We start from the raw sequence: 27317 nt of genomic DNA on the forward strand, positions 1-27317 counted from the left end.
TCTTCTTTGAACTGTTTATTCATCTCTCTGGTCCATTTACCTGGAGTTGTTTGTAGGATTTTCTCTATTTCAAGAAATTCATTCATACTAAGGATATTAAGCCCTGTTTTATATAAAATGTGAATGTTTTCCTCCAGTTTGTCACTGGTTTAGCTTGGTTTTTTGGACTTTGTGTTATGCAAAAGTGTTCTATTTTTATATAACCGGAGTTATCTGTATTTTCTCAGGACATTCTCTAACACATAGAGGTAGCTGTGATTATTCTTCACAGTCATCTGTACCACCTTGACGAGAGTTTTATTTCCCGTGTTTTGTGATCATTTGTTTATCTTTCTTTGTTGCAGACAATCCTGAGGAAACTCGCGGATGTTTCAAGAAAGCTTATGACATATTCTGTGGTTTTCAGAAGAAAGGCCCCAAGCTGAGCAAAGAGGAGGAAGAAGCCCTGAGGAAGAAGCTGACGGACACATCTGAGAAGCCATTATGGAGGACTGTAGTGAACATCAATGCCATCCTCCTCCTGACTGTGGCCATCTTTGTCCACGGCTACTTTGCCTGAACTCATCTGAGCCACTAGAATACTTATTAAGCAAAGGATATTTTTTATTTTTCATCTCTAGATTTTGTTGTGTTGAAAAAGGAAAATAAACAGTTTGTAATTTTATAACTATAGACCTGACTTTTAGCTTTTGCTGTTCCTTTGTGTTAATAAATAAAGAGAAAGAGTTGGTAATTCAGAAAGCCAGTGAAATGACTGCATCTGCGTGTGTAAACTAGGAGAATTTGGATCTCAATCTTTGATTTTTATAGTTCACCAGAAGATTGTCCTATGTTAAACTTGTTTTCTGTTATTTCCAGAGGTTTCCTCTTGGAAAGCAATGCTTCTCCCAACTCTGCCTCCCTTAGTAACCTCCTCATCTGAAAAACAGTGACATTTTCCTCCCATCTTTACCTCACTGATCTCAATGATTTGACAAATAGAAATATTTCCTGGCCCTGGACAGTTGGCTCAGCGGTAGAGCGTACCGGCATGTGGAAGTCCCAGGTTCAATTCCCAGTCAGGGCACACAGGGCACACAGGAGAAGCGACCATCTGCTTCTCCACTTCTCCCCCTTCTCTCTCCTCCCCCTTCTCCTCCTGCAGCAGTGGCTCAAATGGTTTTGAGCAAGTTGGTTCTGGGCGCTGAGAATGTCTCCATGGCCTCGTCTCAGGCACTAAGATAGCTCAGTTACTGAGCAATGGAGCAGTGGCCCTAGATCAGCAGACCATCGCCAAGTAGGGGACTTGCCAGGTGGATCCAGTCAGGGCGCATGTGAGAGCCTCTCTGTCTGGACTTCCCCCCCACCCGCCTCTAATTTAATTTTTTAAAAAAACCAAAAAATAAAGATTTCCTAATTGTTGAGGGGAAGTGAGTGAGAAATGCCTGTTGTAAATATTCTCATAAACTTATTAGAAATTATTAGCTTCTGCCTTAAAATAAGTCATCCCCCACTAAAAGTTAGCATATCAAGCCATGGATTTTTTTAAACTGCTTTATTAAAATATAAATTACATATCATAAAATGTACTTTTTAAGGGTACATTTCAGTGTATTTTAAAATAGTCTTAGTTGTGCCTATTACCACAATCTAATTTTAGATATTAACAATTTATTTATTGGCATTGTTACTTAAATATATATCTTTCTCTGCCTATTTCTGTGTTGGGTTTTTTTTTGACATTGTAGATGTTAATTAACTCTATGTAAGACTATATACAGATTTAAAACACACTGTTGTAAAAGGAAATCAACAAATATAAATGTTTTTATAAATTACACAAAAAATACCTACCTAGGATATTGTTATGAAAATTTAAACAATGCTTTGGTCTATAGAATTAAATATAATACTTTCCACTGACAACTCATCTCTCCCGTCTGCCCCATTACTTTCAAAATAGTTGTTAGTTTAAAGCTAATATTAATTTTTCTAGTCGTTTGTATGTATGTCTAAATATACTCATATTTATACATAATGCAATCTGACTTTGTGTGTTGATCCATGACTAACTTTTTTATATATAATTTATCTTGGCGTTCTTTGCCTATTAGTAGGTATAGGTATCCCTCCTTTTTAATAGTCACATGTTATCCCATAAAATCGTTTACCATAATTTGACCATTTTTTCACTGAGAAACTTTCAAGTTGTTTTCAATTATTTTCACCAAGAATATTTGACCACCATAATGTATATTCACCTTTAGCACATTGGAGAAGTTGTTTTTCTTTTAATGATTGATTCTTACAAATAAAATACTGGGTCAAGCGGTATAAACATTTACTTTTCTGATAAAATTTTAAAATTTGTGTTCCAAAAAGGATTCACCAATTTATCCTCTCATCATTACTGTATGAAAGGCACTATTACTCACACACTCACACCCTTAATTACAGAGTGTATTATAAGTCTAATTTAATACTTGTCAATTTGATGACTAGAAAATAATTTTATTTTTTGTGGACTTATTTATAATTTTTATAATTTATTTTTGGTATGTTATGTTTCCATTTTTGTTTCAAGATATTTTTAAGTCTCCTTGATTGTTTCATAATAATTGATTCCTCCCCAGATAATATTTCCTCTTACGTATTATCCACAGAAGGTGACAGATACCTCTCTTACTGCTATTCTATCATAAAATTGAAATTTTGCCAGCCTGAGTTTTGTTTCAAGATACTTTTTTTACTTCTCTTTGATTTCATCTTTGACCCATTGGTTGTTCAGAAGTGTATGGTTTGATTTCCACATATTTGTGACTTTTCTAATTTTATTCCTGTCACTAATTTTTAGTTTCATGCCATTGTGGTTGGAAAAGATACTTGGTAAACCTTTAAATTTGCTGAAACTTGTTTGGGACTTAACATGATGTGTCCTAGAGAATGTTCCATATGCATTTGAAAAGAATGTGTACCCTGCTGTTGCTAGATGGAATGTTCTGTATATCTCTGTCAAGTCCACTTGGTCTGAAGTGTTACTTAAGTCCAATATTTCCTAATTGGTTTCTGACCTAGGTGATCTATTTATTATTGAAAATGCATCATTGTACTTCTTTATTATTGTTGTATTTTTATCTATTACCCCATTCAGATCTGTTTGTATTTGTTTAATATATTTAGGTCCTCCAATGTCCAATGCATATATACTTACCGTTGTTATATCCTCTTAATGAATTGACCCTTTTATTATTATATAATGACCTTCTTTGTTTCTTGTTCCAGTTTTTAACTTAAAGTCTATTTATCTCATGGCAAATATAGCATGATTTTCACTTTGATGGAAAATTTTGAGACTATATGTGTCCTTGAAGCTGAAGTGAATGTCTTGTAAGTAGCACGTAGTTGGGTCTTGTTTTTTATCCATTCAGCTACTCTATGCCTTTTGATCAGAGGTGTAAAGTGGCTGAATGGATAAAATACAGGGGCATAAATTTAATGTTAATTTAATCCATTTACTTTAAAAGTAAAAACTGCAGGCACACTAGCAGTTGTGAGGGCTCTGGCTACCAGTGTAGTCTACCATGGCCACTGCGTCTTGCCACAGTTGCAAGGAGGTGGAAGCCAGCGCCAGTTGGGACAAGGTGGTACACAGCTGCAGAGGCTAGCTAGAGATGAGCCCAGCGGTGCAGTCCAGGGGCAGAAGACAGGGCCAAATCCAACCCACAATCAGCTGCGGGAGCCCTAGCTGTCAACATGCACTTCTGTGGCTTCAGGCTCTTGACACAGGTGTGTGCATGGCGATGGATGCTGGTGGTGGGCATCAGGCCAGCAGCACACGAGTGCATAGCTAGAGGAGACAGCTCTAAATGCACACATGGTGGTGGGGACCAGCTTCCTAGGCTGGTGTCCTGTACTCTTGCACAGCCACAGAAGACTGAGTTGGCTGCTAGTGCAGATCTTGAGTCCTGGCAGTGACAGGCAGGGGCTGGGTGTTCAGGGAGCCAGCAGGGATTCAGGTAGCTGTCATCAGTGAATGTGAATATCTGTGAGGCAAAAACTGGTGGAATCTGCAGGAGCCAGTGGCAGCTAAGCTGATCATCAGTTTCTTCAGTGTGTAAAGCTGCTGGGATCCTCTGCAGAGAAGGTCACTGGGAACTACAGTTGCTCTCTTTCAGTGTGGCTGAAACTGGTAGCCTCTGCTTTTCTTCTTCGATCTGAAATGTCATGCTTTTGCACGTCTCTGGATGGAATAAAACTAAAGCACTTCCTTTGTGCAGTGCCTTAAAGACTGAAGAAGATGATCCCTCACTCCACTCTCCCTTTCCCAGGAAGAAAGCTCTTTCTAGTTGTGGAGTTCCCTTTTGCCACTGAGTAGTGCCAACTTCGGGGAATGGGATGATGCAGGCAAAATGAAGCTGATCCTTCATCCTTTTTATGCAGTTCTCCAAGTATTGAGATGAATTGCATCAAATCTCCTGTTCTTTGAGTTGTTCTTAAGACTACAAAAACTGGCTGGGTCAGGGATGCAATGTGGGGCTTTCAGAATGAACAACATTCTCCTGTATCCTGCAGAACCATTCAATAATGCTGCCCAATTAACCTCACCCACCCCTCCCTAGTCCCATTCCCACCAACCAACCAAGGCAATGGTGCCTCATTCAAACAGTTCGATTTACTTAAATTCAATATGAAGATTTGAAGGTGGGGTTTTTTTTTGGGGGGGGGGGCAGAGGTAATATTAGGAAACCTCTCTCCTCCAACTAAGCATATAGGTGTTTTTCTCCCAAGGTTTGCTTTTGTGACATAGAACAGGCTGCAGAGCACGTTTAGGAAATGATGACTCCAGCACTAGCAAAGAATGAGTTCCAATGAGTTTCAAAGGCAGAAATCTCTCTAAGTAAACCCCAATGCCTGGCTCAGCTACACAAGTAATCCATGCTCCCAAACAGGTCAAGGGCTCCAGGGCCAACTTTACTTTGCAAGGTAGGAGGTCTGTCTCTTCATTTTGGGAGTCATCCATATTTAAAGAAGCTTGTTTTGCTTGATAGGGCATGGTTTTTTAGCTCTATAAACTGAATATTAATAAGCAATCACTCTGCCCCCTAACACCCATCTTCTATTTGAAGAAAAGAATAGATCTTCCCTGTACCCTGAAATTATTCTAGTACAGTTTATCACTTACTGGTCCCTGGTTACCCAAATGGCTCAGTCTGTTCTAACAGGATATTGTGCATTGCAGGTAGAACTACTCACTTCGTGCTTACTAGAGAGTTTGAAATTGAAATCATTCCCAGACTTTGCTACATTTTGTTCTAGTTGCTATGTTCTATCCTCAGTTGTCTTGATGCCTGCTTCTTAATCCGTATCTTACACCAACTAAAGACACAGTCAGTATTTGTCTAGAATATCTAGAAAACAGGAAATCAGGATGTCGTGGTTTTTAAATGTTTATTTTTATCAAAGTAATACATTATAATTATGGAACCAAATGCAGCCTAATATAATATCTGTATGGAATCTTTTATGTATGTTTCTTCCATCCCCTCTTCCAAGCATCAAACCCAGAGAAGGTAGGTAGCTACTATAAGCACCAAGGTTCCCTTTTAATTTTTTTAAGAAAAAAATTACACAGTTGAGACAAAATAATTTACCTCAATATACATGATGAATCATTGGCAAAGCCAGACACAGAATCCAGGACAATCGAGATACGAGATACTTTGTACCCACTCCACACACCAGCTCTCAATCTTCTCCCTTTATCCTCTCAAAATGCAAAAATACTACACAAACTCCACACAAAACTGAGTACGCTGAGCAACGCTAGCCATGTCAAATTCTCCACTTTCCCCTCTTCTCTTCCTAGCTCAAGGGGAATATAAAGTTCTCATCAGCTAGTGATCTCTGGGTTTCCTTCCACAAGAAGAACAAGCCACTCCTTCACCTGTTGAACCATTTTTACACCCAGGAACCACTCTTAGCTCCCTAGCTCCTCAGAGCCCAGCTGTTTTCCAAGCTAGCCTGAAATCAGTCAGTACTAACATCGTGACCTTTTCTTCACTTTAATGAGATTATATCACAATATAATTGAGATTTCTCAGGTAGAATTAAAAGAATGATAGGTAACTCATTAAATTTAAGTTAAATTTTAAAAATTTCTTCCCCAGTAAACAAACAAGTTCAACAAGAAATACACTCTACTCAGCTAAAAGTGTTGATCACCACCACCCAGAACAGAGACCACCAACCCTAACCTTGATCAATAGATGACCGCCAATCTAGACAACTGGAAATAGCAAGGGCTGTGGTCATGTGAACTCGTGGGGAGGAGGATCTCGGGCTAATTGTTTCAGTATTTCAGGAGAGTGTGGCTGCTTTAAGATGACGGAAGCCCCCAAGAGGCACATTTGCTCTGTAATGTGATAGAGAGTCAACTCCTAAACCCATATGTCAGCATCCATACCATGAGGAAGAGTGGCCTTTTGAAAATGCATTCCAAGTCATGACAGCCACCACAGGTTATATTTTGTGCAGCCACAGAAAAGGTTAACCAAAAACAAAGCATCTGTTTACAAATAATGCCCATATTATTCATTCAGTCCACAAATACTGCTGAGTGGCTAAAACATTCCAGGCACAGAAAATGCCAAAATGAGTGAAATCCCAAATACAAGGAATCCCCAATAGATATTTTTTAAGAAGACCAGAAAATGTTCTCAACCCAAGGGTATCTTTTATCCCCACTGACCTTGACATTTGTTGACAGTTTGCTCAATATTATTACTTTTGACTAACCACCTTTGAAAGATTGTCTTGTTGGTGGTAGCTAGCATGTTGTCTTTTCTCTGACCTCCCTAAGTAGTAAAATGCCTATCTTGTGATAGCAGTTTTCCATCTGGCTTTGTGTTGCTTTAGGGTAAGCACGACTGTCAGGTCCCAGTTCTCTCCTTCATTCAAAGAGCAAACACTCAGGATAGGAACCCTTAAAGCACCCATACTCAGCTTCAAGTGTTCATCAGTTTATCAGATTGATATTTTTCTTGTGAAAAAAAAATTGACAAGGATATAATGAGGTGTGAAATTTTTCTTTAAAAAAAAAGATGAGAATCACTTCTCGGCCTTTTGGCTAAGATCAAGTGTAAAAAAAAAAAAAGATGAGGGGGATCAGATAGGGAAAGTGGCAGGAACTAGGGAGGCCACAACTCTGAAAAATATTGAAAGACCACAATGTTGGCAAGCTGCATCCACCTGAGACAAACATGCATCAGATTTCACAGGGCTTCTGTTTCTTAGTCTGCTTTTTTATGAATGAGTGGATTTTTCTTCTGCAGCTTTAATATGTACAGCTAACTATATCACACTGGCCTTAAATACATAAGTTAGCAGCAAATTAGTTCCTTTTATCCAGTTATCCTATAATTATACACGTACACATTTATCAACCGGGAAAATTTACAACTGGATGGTTTCCCTTCAACCTCCCAGAATGGGAGTCAAGGGAGGTGAAGTAAATAGTCTGGCCTTTATGAGAACAGCCTGCAGCAAAAAGTAAGACTCAGGCAAAATATGCATGGCAGAAGACGGCCACAGCCAGCAGGATGATGCCATTGATGTTCACCACTGTCCTCCACAAAGGCTTCTCAGAGGTGTCTGTCATCTTCAGTTTCATGGCTTCCTCCTCTTCCTTTGTCATCTTGGGGCCCTTCTGCTGATCCAGGCCACAAAACAGGTCATAGGCCTTCCTGCAGCATCCTTTTTTCTCCTCAGGAGCTTCTGTGTTTGGGGAAAGAAATAAAATAATTCTTGGATACAGAAGCTGGAAGAACTGTGAAAGGTTTTCGGGGGGGTGGGGTTACACAATGGAACATCTGCCAGATGTTCTACAGACATTTCTCGATGGTCATATTCACAGGAATGGAAATGGTACAAATGTTCGAGTGATGAAGTCTACATCCTTATGATCATTTAGCATACATTTTATCTTTGTCAGACCAAATACATGTACACTTTGATTTAGAACCATCAGAAGGGAATAACAGGTATTGGGAGACATGTGTTAACAATGAGCTGGGGAGCTGTGACACTTCTGAAATATAAAAATGTATCTGTTTGCTAAATCACTGAAAAACAATGAAAATTTCATGACTCAGGAGTTCATTGGTTACACCTGGAAATTCACAGGCTTCACAACAGATCTAGCCATGCAGTAAGAACTGGTCTAAACAGGGCAGCGGTAAGCAACACTTCCAGGGATTAAGATCTAATATTGTACATCAACACTGCTGACTCATACCATCCAACTGTCCTGTCAGTCAAAGTGGGTGCTCACCAAGGTAACTGATTCTCTCCTCTGACTCCACATATGGTATTAAAGATAAACAAATTGGCCTGACCAGGCAGTGGCACAGTGGATAGAGCATCGGACTGGGATGTGGAAGACCCAGGTTCGAGACCCCAAGATCACCAGCTTGAGCATGGGCTCATCTGGCTTGAGCAAAAAGCTTACCAGCTTGGACCCAAGGTCGCTGGCTCGAGCAAGGGGTTACTCAGTCTGCTGAAGCCCCGTAGTCAAGGCACATATGAGAAAGCAATCAATGAACAACTAAGGTCTTGCAATGAAAAACTGATGATTGATGCTTCTCATCTCTCTCTGTTCTTGTCTGTCTGTCCCTATCTATCCCTCTCTCTGACTCTCTCTCTGTTCCTGTTTAAAAAATTAATTAACTTTAAAAATGATAGACAAATTGGAGTTAGAATGCCAGGTTTATAACTCACCAGATATGAAATGAAGCCAACTGTGCTTTTAGCACCAATGTCAGGGACCATGGCTTTCAATGCTACCATTTTTAAGTTACAGAATTTTAGAACTGAAAAGAAACTTCATAGTGATGAAACTTCATACATATGTCAGAACTGGGACCAAAACTCAATTTTATAACCTTATTACTTTGCCTCTCCTCTTCTGTATCTGTAAAACTGGACAATATAATGTCTTCTTCATTATAAGATTGAGTGAGCCTGACCAGGCATGGTGCAGTGGATAGAACATTGGACTGGGACAAGGAGGCCCCAGGTTTGAAACTCCGAGGTCACCAGTTTGAGTGCGGGCTCATCTGGCTTGGGCACAGGCTCACCAGCTTGAGCATGTGATAATGGACATGACCCCATGGTCTCTGGCTTGAGCCCAAAGGTCGCTGGTTTGAAGCCCAAGTTCACTGGCTTGAGCTCAAGGTTGTGGCTTCAACAAGGGGTCACTTGCTCTTCTGTAGTCCCCTGGTTAAGGCACATATGAGAAAGCAGTCAATGAACTAAGAAGCCTCAATGAAGAATTGATGCTTCTCATCTCTCTCCCTTCCTATCTGTCTGTCCCCATCTGTCCCTCTCTCTGACTCTCTCTCTGTCAAAATAAAAAAAAAATCTGAATGAGAGAGCACCCAGTATGTAGTAGGTGTTAAGAAGTGTTAGAATGTCCCCCCAATAAAGTCAATTAAAAAGAGAAATGGGCCCTGGCCGGTTAGCTAAGTGGTAGAGCATCGGCCTAGCATGCAGGAGTCCTGGGTTCAATTCCCGGCCAGGGAACACAGGAGAAGCGCCCATCTGCTTCTCCACCCCTTCCCCTCTCCTTCCACTCTGTCTCTGTCTTCCCTTCCCGCAGCCAAGGCTCCATTGGAGCAAAGTTGGCCCGGGGACTGAGGATGGCTCCATGGTCTCGCCTCAGGCGCTAGAATGGCTCTGGTCACAACAGAGCAACACCCCAGATGGACAGAGCATCGCCCCCTGGTGGGCGTGCCGGATGGATCCCAGTCGGGCACATGCGGGAGTCTGTCTGACTGCCTCCCCGTTTCCAACTTCAGAAAAATGAAAAAAAAAAAAGAGAGAGAGAGAAATGTTGGTCTCCTTCTAGTTTCTCTTTTCACTTTCATATACATAAGAAAGAAGGAAAAGCCTCCTTGTACCCTTATCTTTGGTCTATTTGACCAAAATAGGAGAATGGGAAGGTTCCTTGACCAGTCCAAGTGAAAAACTCATGGTTGTTTGGGCCATTAAAATGTTGGTGGCCTTGAGAAATTTTCTATGTCTCATTTTACTCATTTCTAAAATTAGAAGAAATATACTTGACTATTAGTAGAGTATTTGTAATTAAAATACATTATGATCACATCATTATCTGTCATGATGATGGTAGTGGTGGTGGATAATGATATAAGGGTGAATTCTCATACTGCTGTTTCTTAGTGAATGATGAGGATGACACCCATTGTCTATAAAAACCCTCTAGAGATCTTAGCTTGCTATACTTTAAGGGCAGGGTGTTCAGTATGGTTTCACCATGAGTTAATCAGGAAACAATAGAATTCAAGTACTGCAATGAACCTTAGAAGTCACTAAGCCAATTCTCTAGCTGGTGTGGGAGTCCCCTCTAGGCATCCTTGATAGATGTATACTTGCTCATCACCTCTTTCCAGAAAAACTCAGAAAATTTTTCTTTAGTTGCATTCATGATGGTATAATTACAGCCAGTTCTATTGTGGGTATTACTTAATTCAATGTTTCCAACAGTGCTAAGATATATGCTATCATTTAGAATACTTTTATGTGATGAGCCCGAGCTTTAGAAAAATTAAATCACTTGCACAGGATAGTAAATAGAGAAGTCAGGATTTAATCTCAGTTCTTCCTGAATCCAAACTCCACATTCTATCTCTATACTATCTTGCCTCTTTACTTTGAATTAAAATTGGATGAGTTCTTTCCAACCATGTCTTAACCCCACCCTCTGGTGCAAAATAATAATAATAATAATCTCTGCTTCCACATGAAAACATTCAAAATACTCCTCATGCATGCCCCTTTAAATCTGTGATATTCACACTCAATGTGGGGACATTTTTGGAGGTGGGAAAAGTATGGGGCATGTTCATTCCTGCTTGCTCCAGGAAAGCTGGAAGGGGCTGCCATTTTCAGCACCAGGGTCAGCTGCCTATGGCTCCAGCCTCCTTCAGTTCAGCACTTGTGGAGGCACAAGTTTCAGAATCAAAAGCTCTTTAAAGATCAAAAGCAGACTATATCAGAGCTGGGACTACCAGCAAAGCCTCTCCATCCCAGGCCCTCAATTTACATGTACTCAAAATGAGGCAATAAGATCTTACGGCCCTTTCCAGAGCTAGGAGTCTACGATAGTCTTAATGGCCGATTCAGAACTCATTCTGCTCTATTTGTGCACCCTTCAGATGGAGAGGTGAGATCTTTGGCCCAACGCCAGGTTGAGAACATATGACCTTGCTCTGCCACACCTCTCTACACCACACATCTCCACAACCACTCTCCAGGCAAGGAAGAAAAGATGCAACATAGAAGTTGAGGAAAGCATTTCTCTATGATCAGGATGAGTCTCTGAGCACTAAGATTTATCTCACTGGACTTCCAGAAAATTTTTTCTAAACCTGATGCTGTAAGTTAGTAAAACATAAGACCTCTGAGCCTCTATCCCATCCCCCTGGTGTCATTAGAACTAACTATAGCTTTGATCCTGTCTGCTTTCAGGCCACAGGCTGTCAGAAGAGTTCTGACTCTTCCCTTGTCCCTGGTCATGCCCCAAACCAAGTCAGAGTGGCAAATTCCTCACCACCCTTAAGCACTGAGCACTGTAAACTAGGAGGGGTCATGGAGCTAGAATGATTCTGGACCTCCCTCCTCCTTTTGACTGAGCTTCAGAGTGAATGTCCCAAACCCATTTACTTATCTCACACACACCCCACCTCACTCCCCATGCTACTGTAGGAGAAAATCTGAGCTTTGATGAAGGCACTTAGTGAAGGCTTTGGTAAAATGGCCTTGCTGTTGTAGGAGTAACTTTTTAGGGCTTGGGGATAGCCTCTGAGTCATATGTCACCTATTTCCATGGTCTCCTCTGGGGCTTCAGGGATGTGCTCTTCTGCATCCAGGTCAATACGCTCCTCTTTGCTGTTGCGCAGGCTCCAGCACAGGCGGTAGAGCTGTGGAGAGAGCAGAACAGGTTAGCAAAGAGCCAAACGGTGTCTTGGGCCAAGAAGTTGGGAGAACAAAGATATATTCATCAAGAGAAAAAAAAGGAACGTGGCCTCTCATAACAATAAAAATATAGATAACTGTTTCCATCCATAGCATTATATCTAAACACATCAGAAACTTATATGTAAATCACACATATGTTAACACTATCCCCTGTGACATATGCACACTCTGAGGCTAAGAGGCTGCCTTGAATACAGATATGTTTTAAATGAATGAACTCTTGCTACATATGACAAATGAATTGTTCCTCTTAGCACTGGTTCTGGGAAGCAAGACTAGTCACCCATCTGTCCACACCAGCACTATAAGATCATATTTTATTTATTTATTTATTTATTTATTTATTTAGGCAGAGAGAGAGAGACAGAAGAAGAACAGACAGACTGGAAGGGAGAGAGATGAGAAGCATCAATTCTTTGTTGTGGCACCTTAGTTTCTCAGTGATTGCTTTCTCATATGCCTTGACTGGGGAGCTACAGCAGAGAGAGTGACCCCTTGCTCAAGTCAGCGACCTTGGGTTCAAGCTAGTGAGCCTTGCTCAAACCAGAGGGGCCCGGGCATTCAAACTGGCGACCTCAGGGTCTCTAACCTGGGTCCCTCCACATCCCAGTCCAACGCTCTATTCACTGCGCCACCACCTGGTCAGGCAAGATCATATATATTTTTTTTTTATATATATCATAAATATATATTTTTTTTTAACCAAGACAGAGAGACAGTCAGAGAGAGGGATAGATAGGGACAGACAGACAGGAGTGAAGAGAGATGAGAAACATGAATCATCAGTTTTTTGTTGCAACATCTTAGTTTTTCATTGCTTGCTTTCTCATATGTGCCTTGACCATGGGCCTTCAGCAGACCGAGTAACCCCTTGCTCGAGCCAGCGACCTTGGGTCCAAGCTGGTGAACTTTGCTCAAACCAGATGAGCCCACGCTCAAGCTGGCGACCTCGGGGTCTTGAACCTGGGTCATCTGCATCCCAGTCCAACACTCTATCCACTGCACCACCGCCTGGTCAGGCCAAGATCATATTTTTGTAGTATGTGTTTGTCATATTATGGGGAGTAAATCTGTAGAGTCATGAGCCATTTAGAATAGGGAAGTCTCTGTTGACAAGAAACCAGAAACTTGAAGAAGTCTGAAGATCAATGAGTGTGTTCATCCCAATTATGCCCTCTTTGATGACTACCTTGCTTCCTCTACTGCAAGAGGAAGCATAAAGCCTAAATGTGTTTGGGGCTGCAATGCTTCCAAAGACTGAAATGTCAGGAAGAATTAATATGACAGAAAGCTTGTGACAGATTCAGCAAATAAGCTTGGTGGTTGTGCTTCTATACGAGCAGTTTTTGTTTAACATTAGGGTTACTCACAGCTTTGAAAATCTGATAATGAAGTTGAAGGTCTCTTACAGATTTCTTCAGTTTGTGTATTTATGTACGTCTAATGGGTTAGTTAACAAAACCTATTGTCTTTCTCTATGGACACATATGATCTTGGCTTAACTCTAGCTCTGTTACTTGGAAACCTAAAAAAGGTAAAAGGCCAGCTATATTGGGTTACCAGACTATATCGCTTATGGTAAAAATGGCCTATAATTGGTACTCTTCATCTGCATTGAGAGGGCTATGAATATGCCTTAAACCAAGGGCGACAAATAGAGCAAAAGAAGAAAATTGCTATTTTTGAAGTCTTGAATCAATTGAATTTTAGTATTGTTTGAAATTTCTTGAATTCTATGGGCAACTGTCTAGAGGCTTCATTGGGAAAAAAAATAATCAAGGGTGAATCATACTTCAGATTTCCATTACTGCGATTTTGTAACTAAGTACGTCCCTTGCTGGGAACCTTGGAAGTTCTGACCATGAGACTGCTACAAGAAATATAAATTCCATTTTGGGACATGAGCCTCTAAGCCAGGGTGGCCCCTGCACCTGCCCATGTGATCTCATACCCTTGAATTCAAGCTGTCACTTGGGGAATGTGACTCAGAGAATATCCCCTGGATGGAAACATAGAGTGCTTGAGGACTACTGCTGAAGACACGTGCCTGATATCCCACTGGCACACCAAGCTATCCTGTGTCCTTCTGCAAGACACCAATGGCAAGTATGGGCTATTCAGTCACATGAGTGTAAGATGTCTAACTGAGCTGAGGACAACCAAAATGGAGATTGCAGCATGAATGTGAAACATGAGCAGGACAGGTCTCCCAAGTGAATACTCACATGAACATCTGGAATGGGCTTGGTGAAGAGGGAGATGACCACAATGATGATGATAGAAATGACAAAGAGGATGATGGCAAAGTAAAGGTAGTGCACACCACAGATAATTGTGGGACAGTCGCTAGGCTCCATGCAGCTCCCAGTTCCATAAGCAAACTCGGCAATCATACGGGATACCCCAATCAAGAATCCTATGATCAGTCCCCAAAAGGCTCCCTGTGGAAACAAACCTTGGGTTACCAAATGCTGAACACACTTCTGAGGGACAGACACAAAAGAGTAAAGGTAAGAGAAACAGTAGCTCCAGGCCACGTGAAGCCAAAACACTGGAATGGTGAGGAGTGTTAGGTCAGGCTGTCACGGGGTGTCGTGTTATCATGTCTTAGTGATGTGAGTGACCCCCATGTCTTTTACCTGGGTCGTAAGACAAGGACTCTTAATATAATTGGATAAAGTGTCTAACAACTGGTTAGAATATCAGCCTTGAAGTTTTCCTTCTGAAAATACCCTTTAACTTTAAGAATAATTTGAATATATCTGCCTGCAGCTCCTATTCCATCAATCTCCAGATTTAGACCCATTTAAATATACAGGGCGGCCCTGGCCGGTTGGCTCAGCGGTAGAGCGTCGGCCTGGTGTGCGGGGGACCCGGGTTCGATTCCCGGCCAGGGCACATAGGAGAAGCACCCATTTGCTTCTCCACCTCCCCCCTTCTTCCTCTCTGTCTCTCTCTTCCCCTCCCGCAGCCAAGGCTCCATTGGAGCAAAGATGGCCCGGGCTCTGGGGATGGCTCCTTGGCCTCTGCCCCAGGCGCTAGAGTGGCTCTGGTCACGACAGAGCGACGCCCCGGAGGGGCAGAGCATCGCCCCCTGGTGGGCAGAGCGTCGCCCCTGGTGGGCGTGCCGGGTGGATTCCGGTCAGGTGCATGCGGGAGTCTGTCTGACTGTCTCTCCCCGTTTCCAGCTTCAGAAAAATATAAATAAATAAATAAATAAATAAATAAATAAATAAATAAATAAATAAATATACAGGGGGTCCTTGAATTGCTACAGTCTCAACATATAACATTTCAAGTTTATAATGCCCACTTCCATAAAAACTTGTAAAAATTGAAATTTAAGTGTTTAGGCTTACCGTTAGCGGCATACTTACAGGTTACGTGGGCAAACTAGTTTGGTTGTGCACTGTGGAAGAATATGCAGTATTCTTTTTCTGTGGCTTAGTTGTGTTTTTATGTTATAGATTATGATTTTACAACTGTGTTCGGATAGGTAAGTGACTTAGGCTAGGGTGTGTTTTGACTTACACCAAAATTTGGGTTATGTCACTGTCATAGGAACAGAACTGTGTCCTAACCCAAGGACCCCCATACTTACTTGTAAAAAAGATTGTATTCCTCAAAGATATAGGGAAAAAAACGGTCTTTCGGGGAGAGAGGAGAAAGGAAATTTTTCATCAGCCCCTTTCATAAATTCAAAGTCACTGTTTTTAACTTGAGAACATAAAATTATATTATGTGTTTATACATTAAATTTGGGGTTTGCATATTAGAAAAAAATGGAAGCCTTTAAGAGACTAGGAAGGTTGGGGGGGTCATTTTTCAAGTATTTTAACCCATTTTTTTCGTCCCTTCCTTCTTTCTCTCTTGTGAGGCTTTAGCTATAAAACTAGGTAGGTCTGAATCTAGAGGACACGCTTTAAAGGAACTAGTGACAAAGTAGAGTTCATAGAAGGGTGGCCTAAAAGAGCCTTCATGAGTTTGTCAAGGGTTGATCTGAACAGCACCTTTGTTAGCCATCGGTGCCCCTACACTTTACATTCCAGGTACACTAAATTTTTTAAACATGTCATGTATGTCTATGTCCCAGGTCTTTGCACAGGTCATTCCTTCTACCAGGGGAAGCATGGGCTTTTCTCTTTCTGGTAACCTTGTTCTAGCTTGAATGTCCACTCTTCTCCCCAGACAGAAGTAAGTGGGCACATTCTTCTTGCTGAGGCTGTAGCACTGTGTGTGGACACCCCCAGCTAGCACTGACCATACGTTCATGTCTTAGTCTTCTCATCTTTCCCAGGGAAGGAACCAGTATTCTCTCCCTTTGTGCTGCTAGTGCCCAGCCCTATGTCTGGCATCAGGAAGTGTCTGCTAAATGAATGTATGAACAAGGAGAAAGGAAAAGATGTTCCCCATTCATTCTCTATACATTTATGCGGTCAAAAAAGATTTCTTGACTTCAATTTGTATGAATAATATTAATAAAACTTATTAAGGCTTTCCTTCACTTCTAGCAATTAGCCTCTTCCTATATGTTTAGTCTTTGTTCTCAAGAAGTGCTTGAAAAGTCTGAGAGCCTTTGACATTTTCCTCAAGACTTAGAGTCACCCCTCAGCAAACACAGTGTCAGACCAGTCCTGAGAATCGCTTTGTAGTCTCTATGTGCTACACTCTGAAGCCTCTAGGTCAGGGTTTCTCACCCTCGTCTCTGTGACATTTGCACTAGATAATTTGTTGTTGAGGGGGGCTGTCTTGCATATTATAGAATCTTTAGCAACATCCCTGGGCTTCATCACTAGATACCAGTAGCATTCCCCAAATCATAACAATCAAAAACATTCCCAGACATCACCAAATATCCCCTGGGGAAGAGCAAAATAAATCCCCCCAATTGAGAAGGTCTACAGCCTTATTTTTTTTTAAGTCTTGGTCCATTGTTGAATTAAATCTGCTTGTGACCCACTGTAATACCCAGCTGAGATAGCCACATGTTCCTAACTTGTACTTTAGAAATCTCCCACAGTGAACCAGCCTCTGCCAACCCCTACTGAAACTTATCTCATTGTGTGCCCATTTCTCTAATTTGTCAAGATCACTTTCTGGTTCAGTTCTGTTCTCTCAGGGGTCTTTATCTGTGCACCGGGTTTTGTGTCACAATCAAATCTAGACTATATTCCTAATGGCAAATGGCAAATGAAGAGAGACACATATGGTGATTTATGCACTTCAAAGCTCTCCTGTGAGATATTTCCCTGGTATGTATTTGTTTCTCTCCTAGTGGGAGAAAGGGGTTGTCTCCAACCAAACATAGGTCACCATTTCCATTGTTTCAGACAGTGGGCTACACTGTCAGCATCCCCATCACTTCCCAACCCTCCACAGGTATATAGATGGTTGGATACAGACATTTATGCTACCCTTGTCAGACGGCATGTCCAAAGAAATCCTTTCCATGATGCTACAAAGCCTGCAAAGGCACCCCACTGATGATCCAACTCTTTGCCTAATCTAACCTTAATCTGCCTCTCCAATTGCGTCTTCTATTGTTTGTGCACACAAACTCAACCTAAAGACAGGTGAGATTCCTGTAAGTCGTTCACCCTCTGCCCTACCCTCCCACTTCCATCTCCAAGTTCTGGTCAATGTTTTCTCTGCCTTGAATGCCCTCTCTTCTCTCTCAGTTTCAGCCCATGTTGATGCAGTCTTTCTAAGAATCCCTCCTTATTACCATTTTGTGCCATGTTTTACCCCTCAGTTGTCATCTACCTTCTTGATCATGGGCACCTTTATTGGACTCTGGTAAGTGCTGGCTGGAAAGTAGAGCTCACTGAAGAACCACTGGAGATGGCCTGTGCTAGGACTTCCTCTGGAGCTGCTTGCCCAGGAAATGCCATGTGGTTGGGGGAAATCACCAAGAGTGGATGAAAAATGTACATCATTAGGTGGGAATCAGTTTGTAATCTGCAGTAAGGAGCAGAGGGGTGCCCAAGATAATGTGAACCCATGATAGAAGCATTCCCATACAAATCCTCAGCAACACATCCACTCCAGTGAGGTCTCTGGGAAATACAATCCCTTCCACTAAGAATAGGCACATCCAGGTGGAAATTTCTGCATCAGAATGGGTTTTTCAGTTTATGCATGGATGATACCTACCTGCTCATTGACTCTCTTGCAGAAAATGGCAAGCAGGAAGACAGCTGCAATGGGTGGTCCCAAGTAACTGGTGATGGACTGGATGTAATCGAAAAGCTGCCCACTTTGTGCTGACTGTACAACGGGCACCCAGGCGATGCTGATGCCAATCAGCACCAGGATGAACAATCTGAAATCAAAGCCCCACAAGAGAATGTCAATAATTGGGAATCCATTTGTAATCTGCAGTAAGGAGCAGAGGGGAGCCCAAGATAATGTGAACCCATATAGTCCATGGTCCCTGGAAGCATTCCCATAAACTAGTCCTCTATTTAAACTATCTGATTCATGGATAATCATGATAATGAGTACACTGACCCATGTAGCAATGCTTTGTGCTTTCCATATCCTGTTGTGTCTACTAGTCAATAAGTATATATAGTTATATATCTAATATATATAACATAACTAGCATACACACACTTTGTATGACCACAGCAAGGAAACATATTTTGAAAATTTATTCTTGAGGCTTTTTTCTTTCATATTCTGCCTCCTCTGGAAAGTCATCTGTACCTTTGAGTAAGTGCAATACACGAAATGCACAAAAATGTGCCTCAATACAATCTCAGGGTCAAGGGTCTGTCCCAGAGCAAAGCAATAAAATGGCTCTCTTCCCATGTTCCATCCTGAGCCTTATAAAGAACAGAAAAATCCAGTAAACCCCTATCTGAGAAAAAATTAGTCAGGATAAGTGTTGCTTCCTGTGAAGCCAACCAGTAGACTCTTGCCTGGTCAAGCTGCTCCTGGACACATCTCATCACCTAAGAGTGACCTGTTACTTTTCCTTGACTTCCTTTGCCCTAATCTTGATCATGAGACCAATGAGGTAGAGCCCTTACCCTTTCTGCACTCATGAGGAACCTCTCCCTTGACTGACATTGCAAAAACTTGCTCCACCTGCCCAGAAGAGGTTGACCTGCCACAGCCCCATGGAGAGACATAGAACTCCTGCTAGTCCTCTATTTAAACTATCTGATTCATGGATAATCATGATAATGAGTACACTGGCCCATGTAGCAATGCTTTGTGTTTTCCATATCCTGTTGTGTCTACTAGTCCACTGACAATAACAAATGTGCACAAGATTGGTGTTTTCAATTTTACAGAGTATGTTCCTCTGAATAATATCACTTGATCCTGCAAACTGTTGCAGCAAAGGGTCAAGGCATCAGAGGCACCAGGACCTCAAAGATGGCCAGTAAGAAGAGCTGCAATGTGGAGGGCTGAGGAAGGCAGCATAGGGCAGTATAAAGGAACTTGGACAAGGACTCAGTTGGCCGTAACTCATTCCTAACTCCACCATTGTCCCAGCTGCCTAGATTTAGGCAGGACAAGCTTCATTTTGCTCATTAAGAAATTGAAGGTTAGATGAGATAATCCCTGATGTCACTTCCCACTCCAAAGGGGTATTGTTTGATAATCTCCAATTTAAAGTAGATGTCATTGGAGGGCAGATATAACTAGCTACAGAGGTCTCTCCCGTTCTACCCAGGCTTCTATTTGTCTTCCCTATCTTCAGGGACCTCTGAGATTATTCAAGCTTCTGGTGCATGGCAGAGTGAAGCTGCACTGACCTTCCTGCAATCATGAGCTCTTTCTCGGTTGCTCTCTTCCGGATCTTGGTGTAGATGTCCATGGTGAAGAGAGTGCTGGCGCTGTTGAAGATGGAGGTCAGGGAGCTCATGAGAGAGGCCAACATGACTGACAGCATTAGGCCTCGCAGCCCTGGAAGAGAAGGAGGTTCTGAGTGGCACACGCAGCATCTTAGCTCTTTCTCACTTGGAATGTGTGAGGACTCATTGTTTGCCTTCTGAAATCATGCCGTGGTTGGCCTTTATTTATCTTTCCAGGAAGACTAGACATTTTAAGAAATGGACTGTGGTTTTTTATTATTTTGTAAACTCATAGCAATCAACAAAGAGGTCGAGACGAAATATATCTGAGGTTAACACATTGCAGTTGGATGATGATGGTGATGGTGATGATGATGATGATGTATATGTGTGTATGTTTTCATCTGAGGTAAATTTAAAAGATCTCTCACCCAAAATATTTATGATATAGCAGAAATATTTAAACTAAGATTCAAGAAAGTAAAAAGACAATCTATAGAATTGAAGAAAATTTTTGCGAGTCATATATCTAATATAAATCTAGTATACAGAATATATAAAGAACTCCTACAACTCAATAATAAAAAGGCAATTCATTTGCAAATTGTCAAAGGATCAGAATAGACACTTCTCCAAAAAGATAAACAGATAGTTAATAATCACATTTAAAAATGCTCAACATTACAGAAATTCAAATCAAAACTACAATGAGATACCACTTTGCACCCACCAGGGTAGCTATAATAACAATAATAATAAAGACAGATAATAACAAGAGTGAGTGGGTATGTGTGGAAATAGAAACCTTCAGACATTGCTGGCAGTAATGGAAATTGGTAGAGCTACCACAGAAAATAGTTGAACATTGAGTTACCTTATGGCCCATCAATGCCACGCTTAGGTATCTAGCCAAAAGAAATGAAAGCATGTGTCCATACCAAAATTTGTACATAAATGTTTATACCAGTATTATTTATAATAGCCAAAAAGTCAATAGAAACAACACAATGTCCATCAACTGATAAACGGACAAAGAAAATGTAGTATATCCAAACAATAGAATATTATTCATCAACAGAAAGAAATGAAGTACTGATACCTGCTACAACCTGGATGAACTTTGAAAACATTATGCAGAGTGAAAGAAGCCAGACACAAAAGGACAAATATTGTATGATCTCATTTATATGAAATGTCCAGAATAAGCCAATCCATAGGGACAGAAAGGAGATTAGTGGTGGCCTAGGGCCGAGGGGACTGGGGTGAAATATGGAGTGACCGCCAAAAGATACAAGATTTCTCTGGAGGATGACAAAAAAATTTTTTAATTGATAGTGATGATGAATACTCAACTCTGTGAATATACTAAAAACCAGTAACTCTATACCTTAAGTAAATCATATGGTATATGAATTATAGCTCAGTAAAGTTATCTGGAAAAAGAACAGAAGGCTCTATTTCCAACTGGCCTTAGGCAAGTCATGCCAACCCATAGGTCTCATTTCTTGATGTGTTAAATGGGTATAATGTGTTAAATGCCCAAATCAGAATAAGGGATTATTGGTTTAAACTTTTCTAGTCATGAGAAGCATAGTTGGCTATAATCTCTACTACTCTTTTCATAACAAGGAGAGCACAAGTGTGTCCCTGATGAGGCTGGAAGACCAGGCCATGCTGAAAACCTACCATGGAGAGCCCAGTCTCAGAATTAAAAGTAAACTTAGGGTTCACTAGGTCCTAGGCCTACCATTTGTCTGATACATGAATCCCAGCCACATTTCCTTCCTAAACCCTCCAGCAACAGGGGAGCCACTACCCCCACAGGGAGTCTGTTCCCTCTTGGACTGTCCTGACTAGTCTGATATCTGCCTCTTGGACTGTCCTGACTAGTCTGATATCTGCCTCTTGATGGCCTCAGACATAGTCCTGTGTGCCACACCTCTTTCTACCATGACAGTTTGCTCCAGCACCGTGTGCAGAGCCACAGTCCTCACCCAGGGTCTGTCTGCTAATCTACCGAAATAGCATAAACACCATACTGAGGCCGGTGTAATCTGAGCCAGCACTCTGAAAGAGCCATGTGACTCTTCCTAATTGCAACCTTAATTAATAAGCAGCCCAGCTAAATGGAATAGTTAACTATTACTCCCATGTTTATAGAATTTGAATCTAAATGGTTTGCCCAAGGTCATGCATCCAGTCTGTGGTTAAAAATATATAAATTTTTTTAAAAGACCATCCCAAATTCCTCAATTCCAGCCTTGAGCAGAGTTACACAAGCCAGACACTGAGTTGCCGGGTGGCTTGCAAAGTCACTGTCTTTCTGTAGGCCTCAGTTTTCCCAACTGTAAAACGAAGAGGTTTGACTCAGATCTCTGTTTTCTTTTAGTAATAACATCTTATAGAAGTTTATTCTAAATTTTCCTGATCCAAATACCTGGGAATTTGTGATATCCTGAAACCTCCTACCCTACCTAAATCAGAATGTCTTGAGCCAGAATTAGATTTTTCTTCAATATGAAATATAAAAAGTAACCCCAGAGGTCTATACCAAAACTCTAATCTGGGCTCTATATCCTCAAGCTTCTAGGATAACACATTCTCTATAGTGAAACCCCCTGTGTCCCATTCATCGACTGCCTTAAACATCCTCATTCTAGAGCTAAAATCACTCCTTGCCTTTCTCTCCATGTTTTTCCTTGGGACAGTCTAGAGTCAATTCATTCTCTGGGTAAAACTCCTCTTAGTTCAAGCTATCATGTTCATGTCAATTGGAGAGCTTGCAAAGACTGTCCAGAGGAGCGTGGAAAAGTCGTGTTTTTCCCTAATACATTTTCAGATCACCTCCTTTCCTGATTAACAAACAAGTGCCCCATCTAAGAGCCCAACCAAGTCCTACATCTCCTTCCCACTAAGGGAAGACATATTCAGAAACTGGGGACACCTGAAAGGAGGCTTCCCCTACCAACCTCCAGGCTTGGAACGGCTTGGCCCAGGAGGCCCACAGAACCCACGGACAGCCTAAACCCAGCCAGGCTCCCAAGAAAGAGCCCACCAGTGAGGACGAATCTCACCGTTGGGCATGAGCTCCACCACCAGAGTCGGGTAGGCGATGTTGGTACAGCCAACCTTGGTTCCACAATATTTCTCACATTCGGAGGGAACGGTGCAGGCAACTTTTTCTGCAGAGAGATCAGAGCTGTGTCAGCAAGTAGACGTCAGGGTAATACTTCCAAACAAGGCTTCAGACAAGACATTTCTATATCTAAGGTGCAAAAATGGATCCACAAAGAGTGCAGCTCCTGGCTGGATCCCTTGATGATAAACTCTTGCCCTGCTGATCCTGACTATCTCCAGGCTCTGACTGGGAAGAAAAGACAGTTTCTAGGCAGAGGAGAAGGAAGCAAAGAAGTGCTCAGAGTGGGAAGGGACAGGCACATCCTTAGACGTCAGCTAGCTACCCTGTGGCTCAGGAGTAACAACTGTCTTATTTGCCTGAAGATTAGGTGGCTCCTGATTTTGAAGCTTATTTTAAGCAGCTCTCTCAAGTAGGGTTGAATGCCCAGACAATTGAGGGCTGCCGGGTCATACTTCCAAGATGTGGAAAATCTAGGATAAAGATAGAAAGGAAGTGATCCGGAAGGGGACAGGAACATGATCTAGAGACTTGGAGAAAATTCTAGAAACTTTTATAGAATTTAGCTCAACAAATATTAGGTACCTGTTATAGGTGTATCATTTAGGGCTGCCCCTTAGAACACTGATTCACCTCAAATATTTTTGTGTATTATAACCAGTATAATGTAAACTAGGAGCATGCAGCAGCCAAAGGAAGCAACTCCTCTGGACTGTCTCATCTTCATTTTGAAGGATTCTCACCAAACTTTCACTTCATGGTGCTCTCTCTCTCTCTCCCTTGTTTTTAAATTTCCCATTATGTCATACTCCAGCAAAGTTTTTTCTTTAATGAATGATTGATTTTTAGAAAGAGACAAAGGTGGAGAGAGAAAGAGAGACATCAATTTATTTATTGTTCCACTTATTTATGCATTCATTGGTTGATTCCTCCTTGTGCCCTGACCAGGGATTGAATCTGCAACCTTGGCAAATCAGGACTATGTTCTAACCATCTGAGCTACTCAGCCAGGGATATTCCAAGGAAGTTTTTACCTACAATGGCTGACCCCCTCCAAAAAAAAAAAGCAATAGCAATGCTGGAGAGACCACAAAAGAGCCAAAACATAATCTGTCACCCTAAAAAGCAAAGTGCTCCTTCAAGGAAATGGTCCAGGAAACAAGGATCGAAGCAGCAGATAATTAGAGACCCGCTGGAGTCCCCTGGCATTAAGGATACCGTACACACTACTATAGTCCACGTGGAACTGAGCAAGAAGTGAGCAAATATTAGCTGGAAGAAGCTACAACTAGAGGCATATCAGGACTTCAGAGAATTTGCAAAGAACAGAGAAGGCAACTCCGTGGGTTCTGTGACCTCAAGTTGCTCACTGACTAGGGGGAGATTGATAATGTTTGGTAATGCATGGCATAAAGGAAGAAAGTGGCAGAAAGGAAAGAATTGGGAGCTTCAGGACTTTTGAAGTGACTCAGAGCCAGGAATGGGAGAGAGTGAACACTGAGTCCAGCAGAAGATATCACCTGTGTAGAGGATGCGGCTAATCATTCCAGGCATCACCATGAGAAACATGGGTAACAGCTTCAGGTACCCACACATCACGCAGCCGGCCTTCACGTGGGACATGTTTTTGGCTGAGAGGCAGCGCTGCACAATGACCTGCCAGGGAGAGCGTGGTGAGGGAGGGGTGCAGGTCATGACACTTTCTGGCTGCCCCAGCTCCCCTCCCCCGCATCCTGCTTCCTTGGCCCAGCACTCCCATGTTACCAAGGCTCCGTGACACCCCCCCAGACCACGTGAGCCTTGCCTCACCTTTCCCAACCCCACAAGCAGACAGGAGACCCGGCCGTGCCCTGGGAAGCCCGTCCTCCCCGCCCGTCCAGTGTGGGTACCTGGTCCGTGCACCAGTACCACAGGGCGAGGATGGACAGCCCGAAGATGAGCCCAGGCCACGGCAGGTCTCCCTTGAGGGGATCTCGGAAGATGTGGAAGGAGTCGGCCCTGGGGGTGTAGCATTCCTCCTTGATGGTGGTGTTTCCATCAGAAACCACGGTTGGAATGGCATTCATGTACTTATCCACGAACGCTTCATACCCTCCCACTTTCTGAAAAGCTGGAAAACATCAGTAACAAAAATCAACATCCCAAAACTCTCCACTTTTCACAGCAGTTTCCTCCTGTGGCCGCCTGACACACTGCAGGGACCTGACGACCGGCAGCCAGAGCCCTTGCTGTGTGGTCTTGGCAAGTCACTCTCCCATTCTGGGCCCCAGCTTTCTCACTCATACAGGGGATTATTAACCCAGCCCGGCCCCCTCCGGGGCAACTGTGAGGCTCCAAAGCAAGAACCTGTGAAAGGAGACTCCAACCGTGAACATCTTTACAAAGGGAAAGTGTTTGAATTACTAACAGAAAGACCTTGGTTTTGAACCATGTACAAAAACTCTGGGTTTTTTTCCTTCACCCACCCCCTACTGTCAGCAGTGGCCTTTGGGACCTCAGACACAGACCTAGAGACATGTAGACTGGGCTCTACTGCCCCTGGTCCCAGCCATGCCGTGGGATGTACAGAGAATGGGTGAGGAGTCTCGAGCCCTGTGGCCTATTGACTGTGTCCTTGAATAAGGTATCCCAGTCCTTGCCCTGGAGACCACCCCCCCCAAAAAAAAAAACCCAATGGAAGCTCTTAGATAACAGAGTATAGAAAGCGGATAAGAGGCTTCACAGGACTCACAGAGAATCCAGGCCCCATTAAAAATAAAATGAATTTTATATCCTCCCAAACTCTAGATCTAGGGTTTCTAGTCTCATCTTTAGGATTTTTTTTTTTTTTTTTTTTTTTTTTTTGGTATTTTTCCAAAGCTGGAAATGGGGAGAGACAGTCAGACAGACTCCCGCATGCGCCTGACCGGGATCCACCCGGCACGCCCACCAGGGGCCGACACTCTGCCCACCAGGGGGCAATGCTCTGCCCCTCCGGGGCGTCGCTCTGTCGTGACCAGAGCCACTCTAGCGCCTGGGGCAGAGGCCAAGGAGCCATCCCCAGAGCCTGGGCCATCTTTGCTCCAATGGAGCCTCGCTGCGGGAGGGGAAGAGAGAGACAGAGAGGAAGGAGAGGGGGAGGGGTGGAGAAGCAGATGGGTGCTTCTCCTGTGTGCCCTGGCCGAGAATCGAACCCGGGACCCCTTGCACGCCAGGCCGACGCTCTACCACTGAGCCAACCGGCCAGGGCCTCATCTTTAGGATTTTATAGGCAAATAAAATTTTACAAAATTAGAGGGTCTAACATAGACTGGCTGATTTTTCAAGTTTTGTCAAATAAGGACATAAAGAAGAAAATGATCACTTATCATCATCAATTCATAAAAGAAAAGATATTGAATGTCAATATGTAGACAAAATATAATCTGAAATTTAAGACATAACTTTCGAATATATTCAGCCTGATGGTTATTTAGTCTTATCCTTTTTTTTTTTTTTTTTTTTTTTTTGTCCAGTTTTTCTGTGGGGAGAAGACCATGTCATCACAGGCCTACAATGGGGACCACTGCCCAGACCATCTAGCAGGGAACGTAGGTGTTATCTGGGCCAGGCCCACGCTGAGTCCTCCAAGGCTGAGGAAGGTGCTGCCTGCACAGCCACAGTGATGGCCAGTCAGGACTGGACCACTCCCCTGGGGAAGGCAGGCAGAGAAGCTGGACTCGATTTTCTCTCCCTGGACCTCTACCTCAGCCTGCCCCAGCCCCACTTACCAAACCCGGTCAGAATAAAAGATCCCACCAGCATGATCGCGGTCTGCAAGGTGTCTGTGTAAATCACAGCCGCCAGGCCCCCTAAGCAAACAAAGAGACAATATATCTGATCTCACGTAGGAGAGCAACCAGTCAGCCTGCCTCCTGTCTCCACTGCTGCCTCTCTCCCTCTGCACACCTGCAGAGCACGCCCCTCGGTCACCCGCCTGCCCTTCCTTCCCTCCTTCTCTGGTCCTGTTACAGCAGTCTGCCAGCCATCATGATCCAACAACTCTACCCTTCACAGAAATACTGGGAAGGCCTTGAGGAAAAGAGAAATGTTCCTCCCTATTTGAGGAGGAGGAGCTTAAACCAGGAGATGGCTCTTCTGAGGTAAGAAAAAGCATCTTCCACAAGTGAAGGCAGGGAAGAGCAAAGAGCTGACATCTCTACAAGATGCCTGGGAACATTACCAAATCAACACATTTAAAGGGCTACTTGTATGTTGACTCTATTCTCAGACCATGTGGCTCCAGCTGAAAAGCAAGTTCTATCATAGACCCTGGGCCCTGACCGGGGCAGAGTCACACCTCTGCACAGGTGTCCCCATTG

The 27317-nt window shown here is 42.7% G+C and overlaps 2 protein-coding genes across 2 annotated transcripts in view; one reads left to right on the top strand and one right to left on the bottom strand.

The window, feature by feature from the left end:
* Positions 1-737, top strand: part of LOC136395499 (solute carrier family 5 member 4) — a 33549-nt gene extending 32812 nt beyond the window's left edge. The window contains exon 15 of the mRNA XM_066370411.1: positions 345-737. Within this exon, the coding sequence (XP_066226508.1) occupies positions 345-559 (215 nt within the window). The 3' untranslated portion in view covers positions 560-737. The remainder of the gene's footprint in view (positions 1-344) is intronic.
* Positions 738-7123: 6386 nt separating this feature from the next.
* Positions 7124-27317, bottom strand: part of SLC5A1 (solute carrier family 5 member 1) — a 62854-nt gene continuing 42660 nt past the window's right edge. The window contains exons 7-15 of the mRNA XM_066370413.1: positions 26727-26807; positions 24867-25087; positions 24498-24633; positions 22916-23023; positions 19803-19953; positions 18187-18355; positions 14259-14474; positions 11873-11975; positions 7124-7752 (exon numbers count right to left, since the gene is read on the bottom strand). Of these exons, the coding sequence (XP_066226510.1) occupies positions 7535-7752; positions 11873-11975; positions 14259-14474; positions 18187-18355; positions 19803-19953; positions 22916-23023; positions 24498-24633; positions 24867-25087; positions 26727-26807 (1403 nt within the window). The 3' untranslated portion in view covers positions 7124-7534. The remainder of the gene's footprint in view (positions 7753-11872; positions 11976-14258; positions 14475-18186; positions 18356-19802; positions 19954-22915; positions 23024-24497; positions 24634-24866; positions 25088-26726; positions 26808-27317) is intronic.

Source organism: Saccopteryx leptura, chromosome 2 (assembly GCF_036850995.1).
Source record: "Saccopteryx leptura isolate mSacLep1 chromosome 2, mSacLep1_pri_phased_curated, whole genome shotgun sequence".
Taxonomy (NCBI): Eukaryota; Metazoa; Chordata; class Mammalia; order Chiroptera; family Emballonuridae; genus Saccopteryx; species Saccopteryx leptura.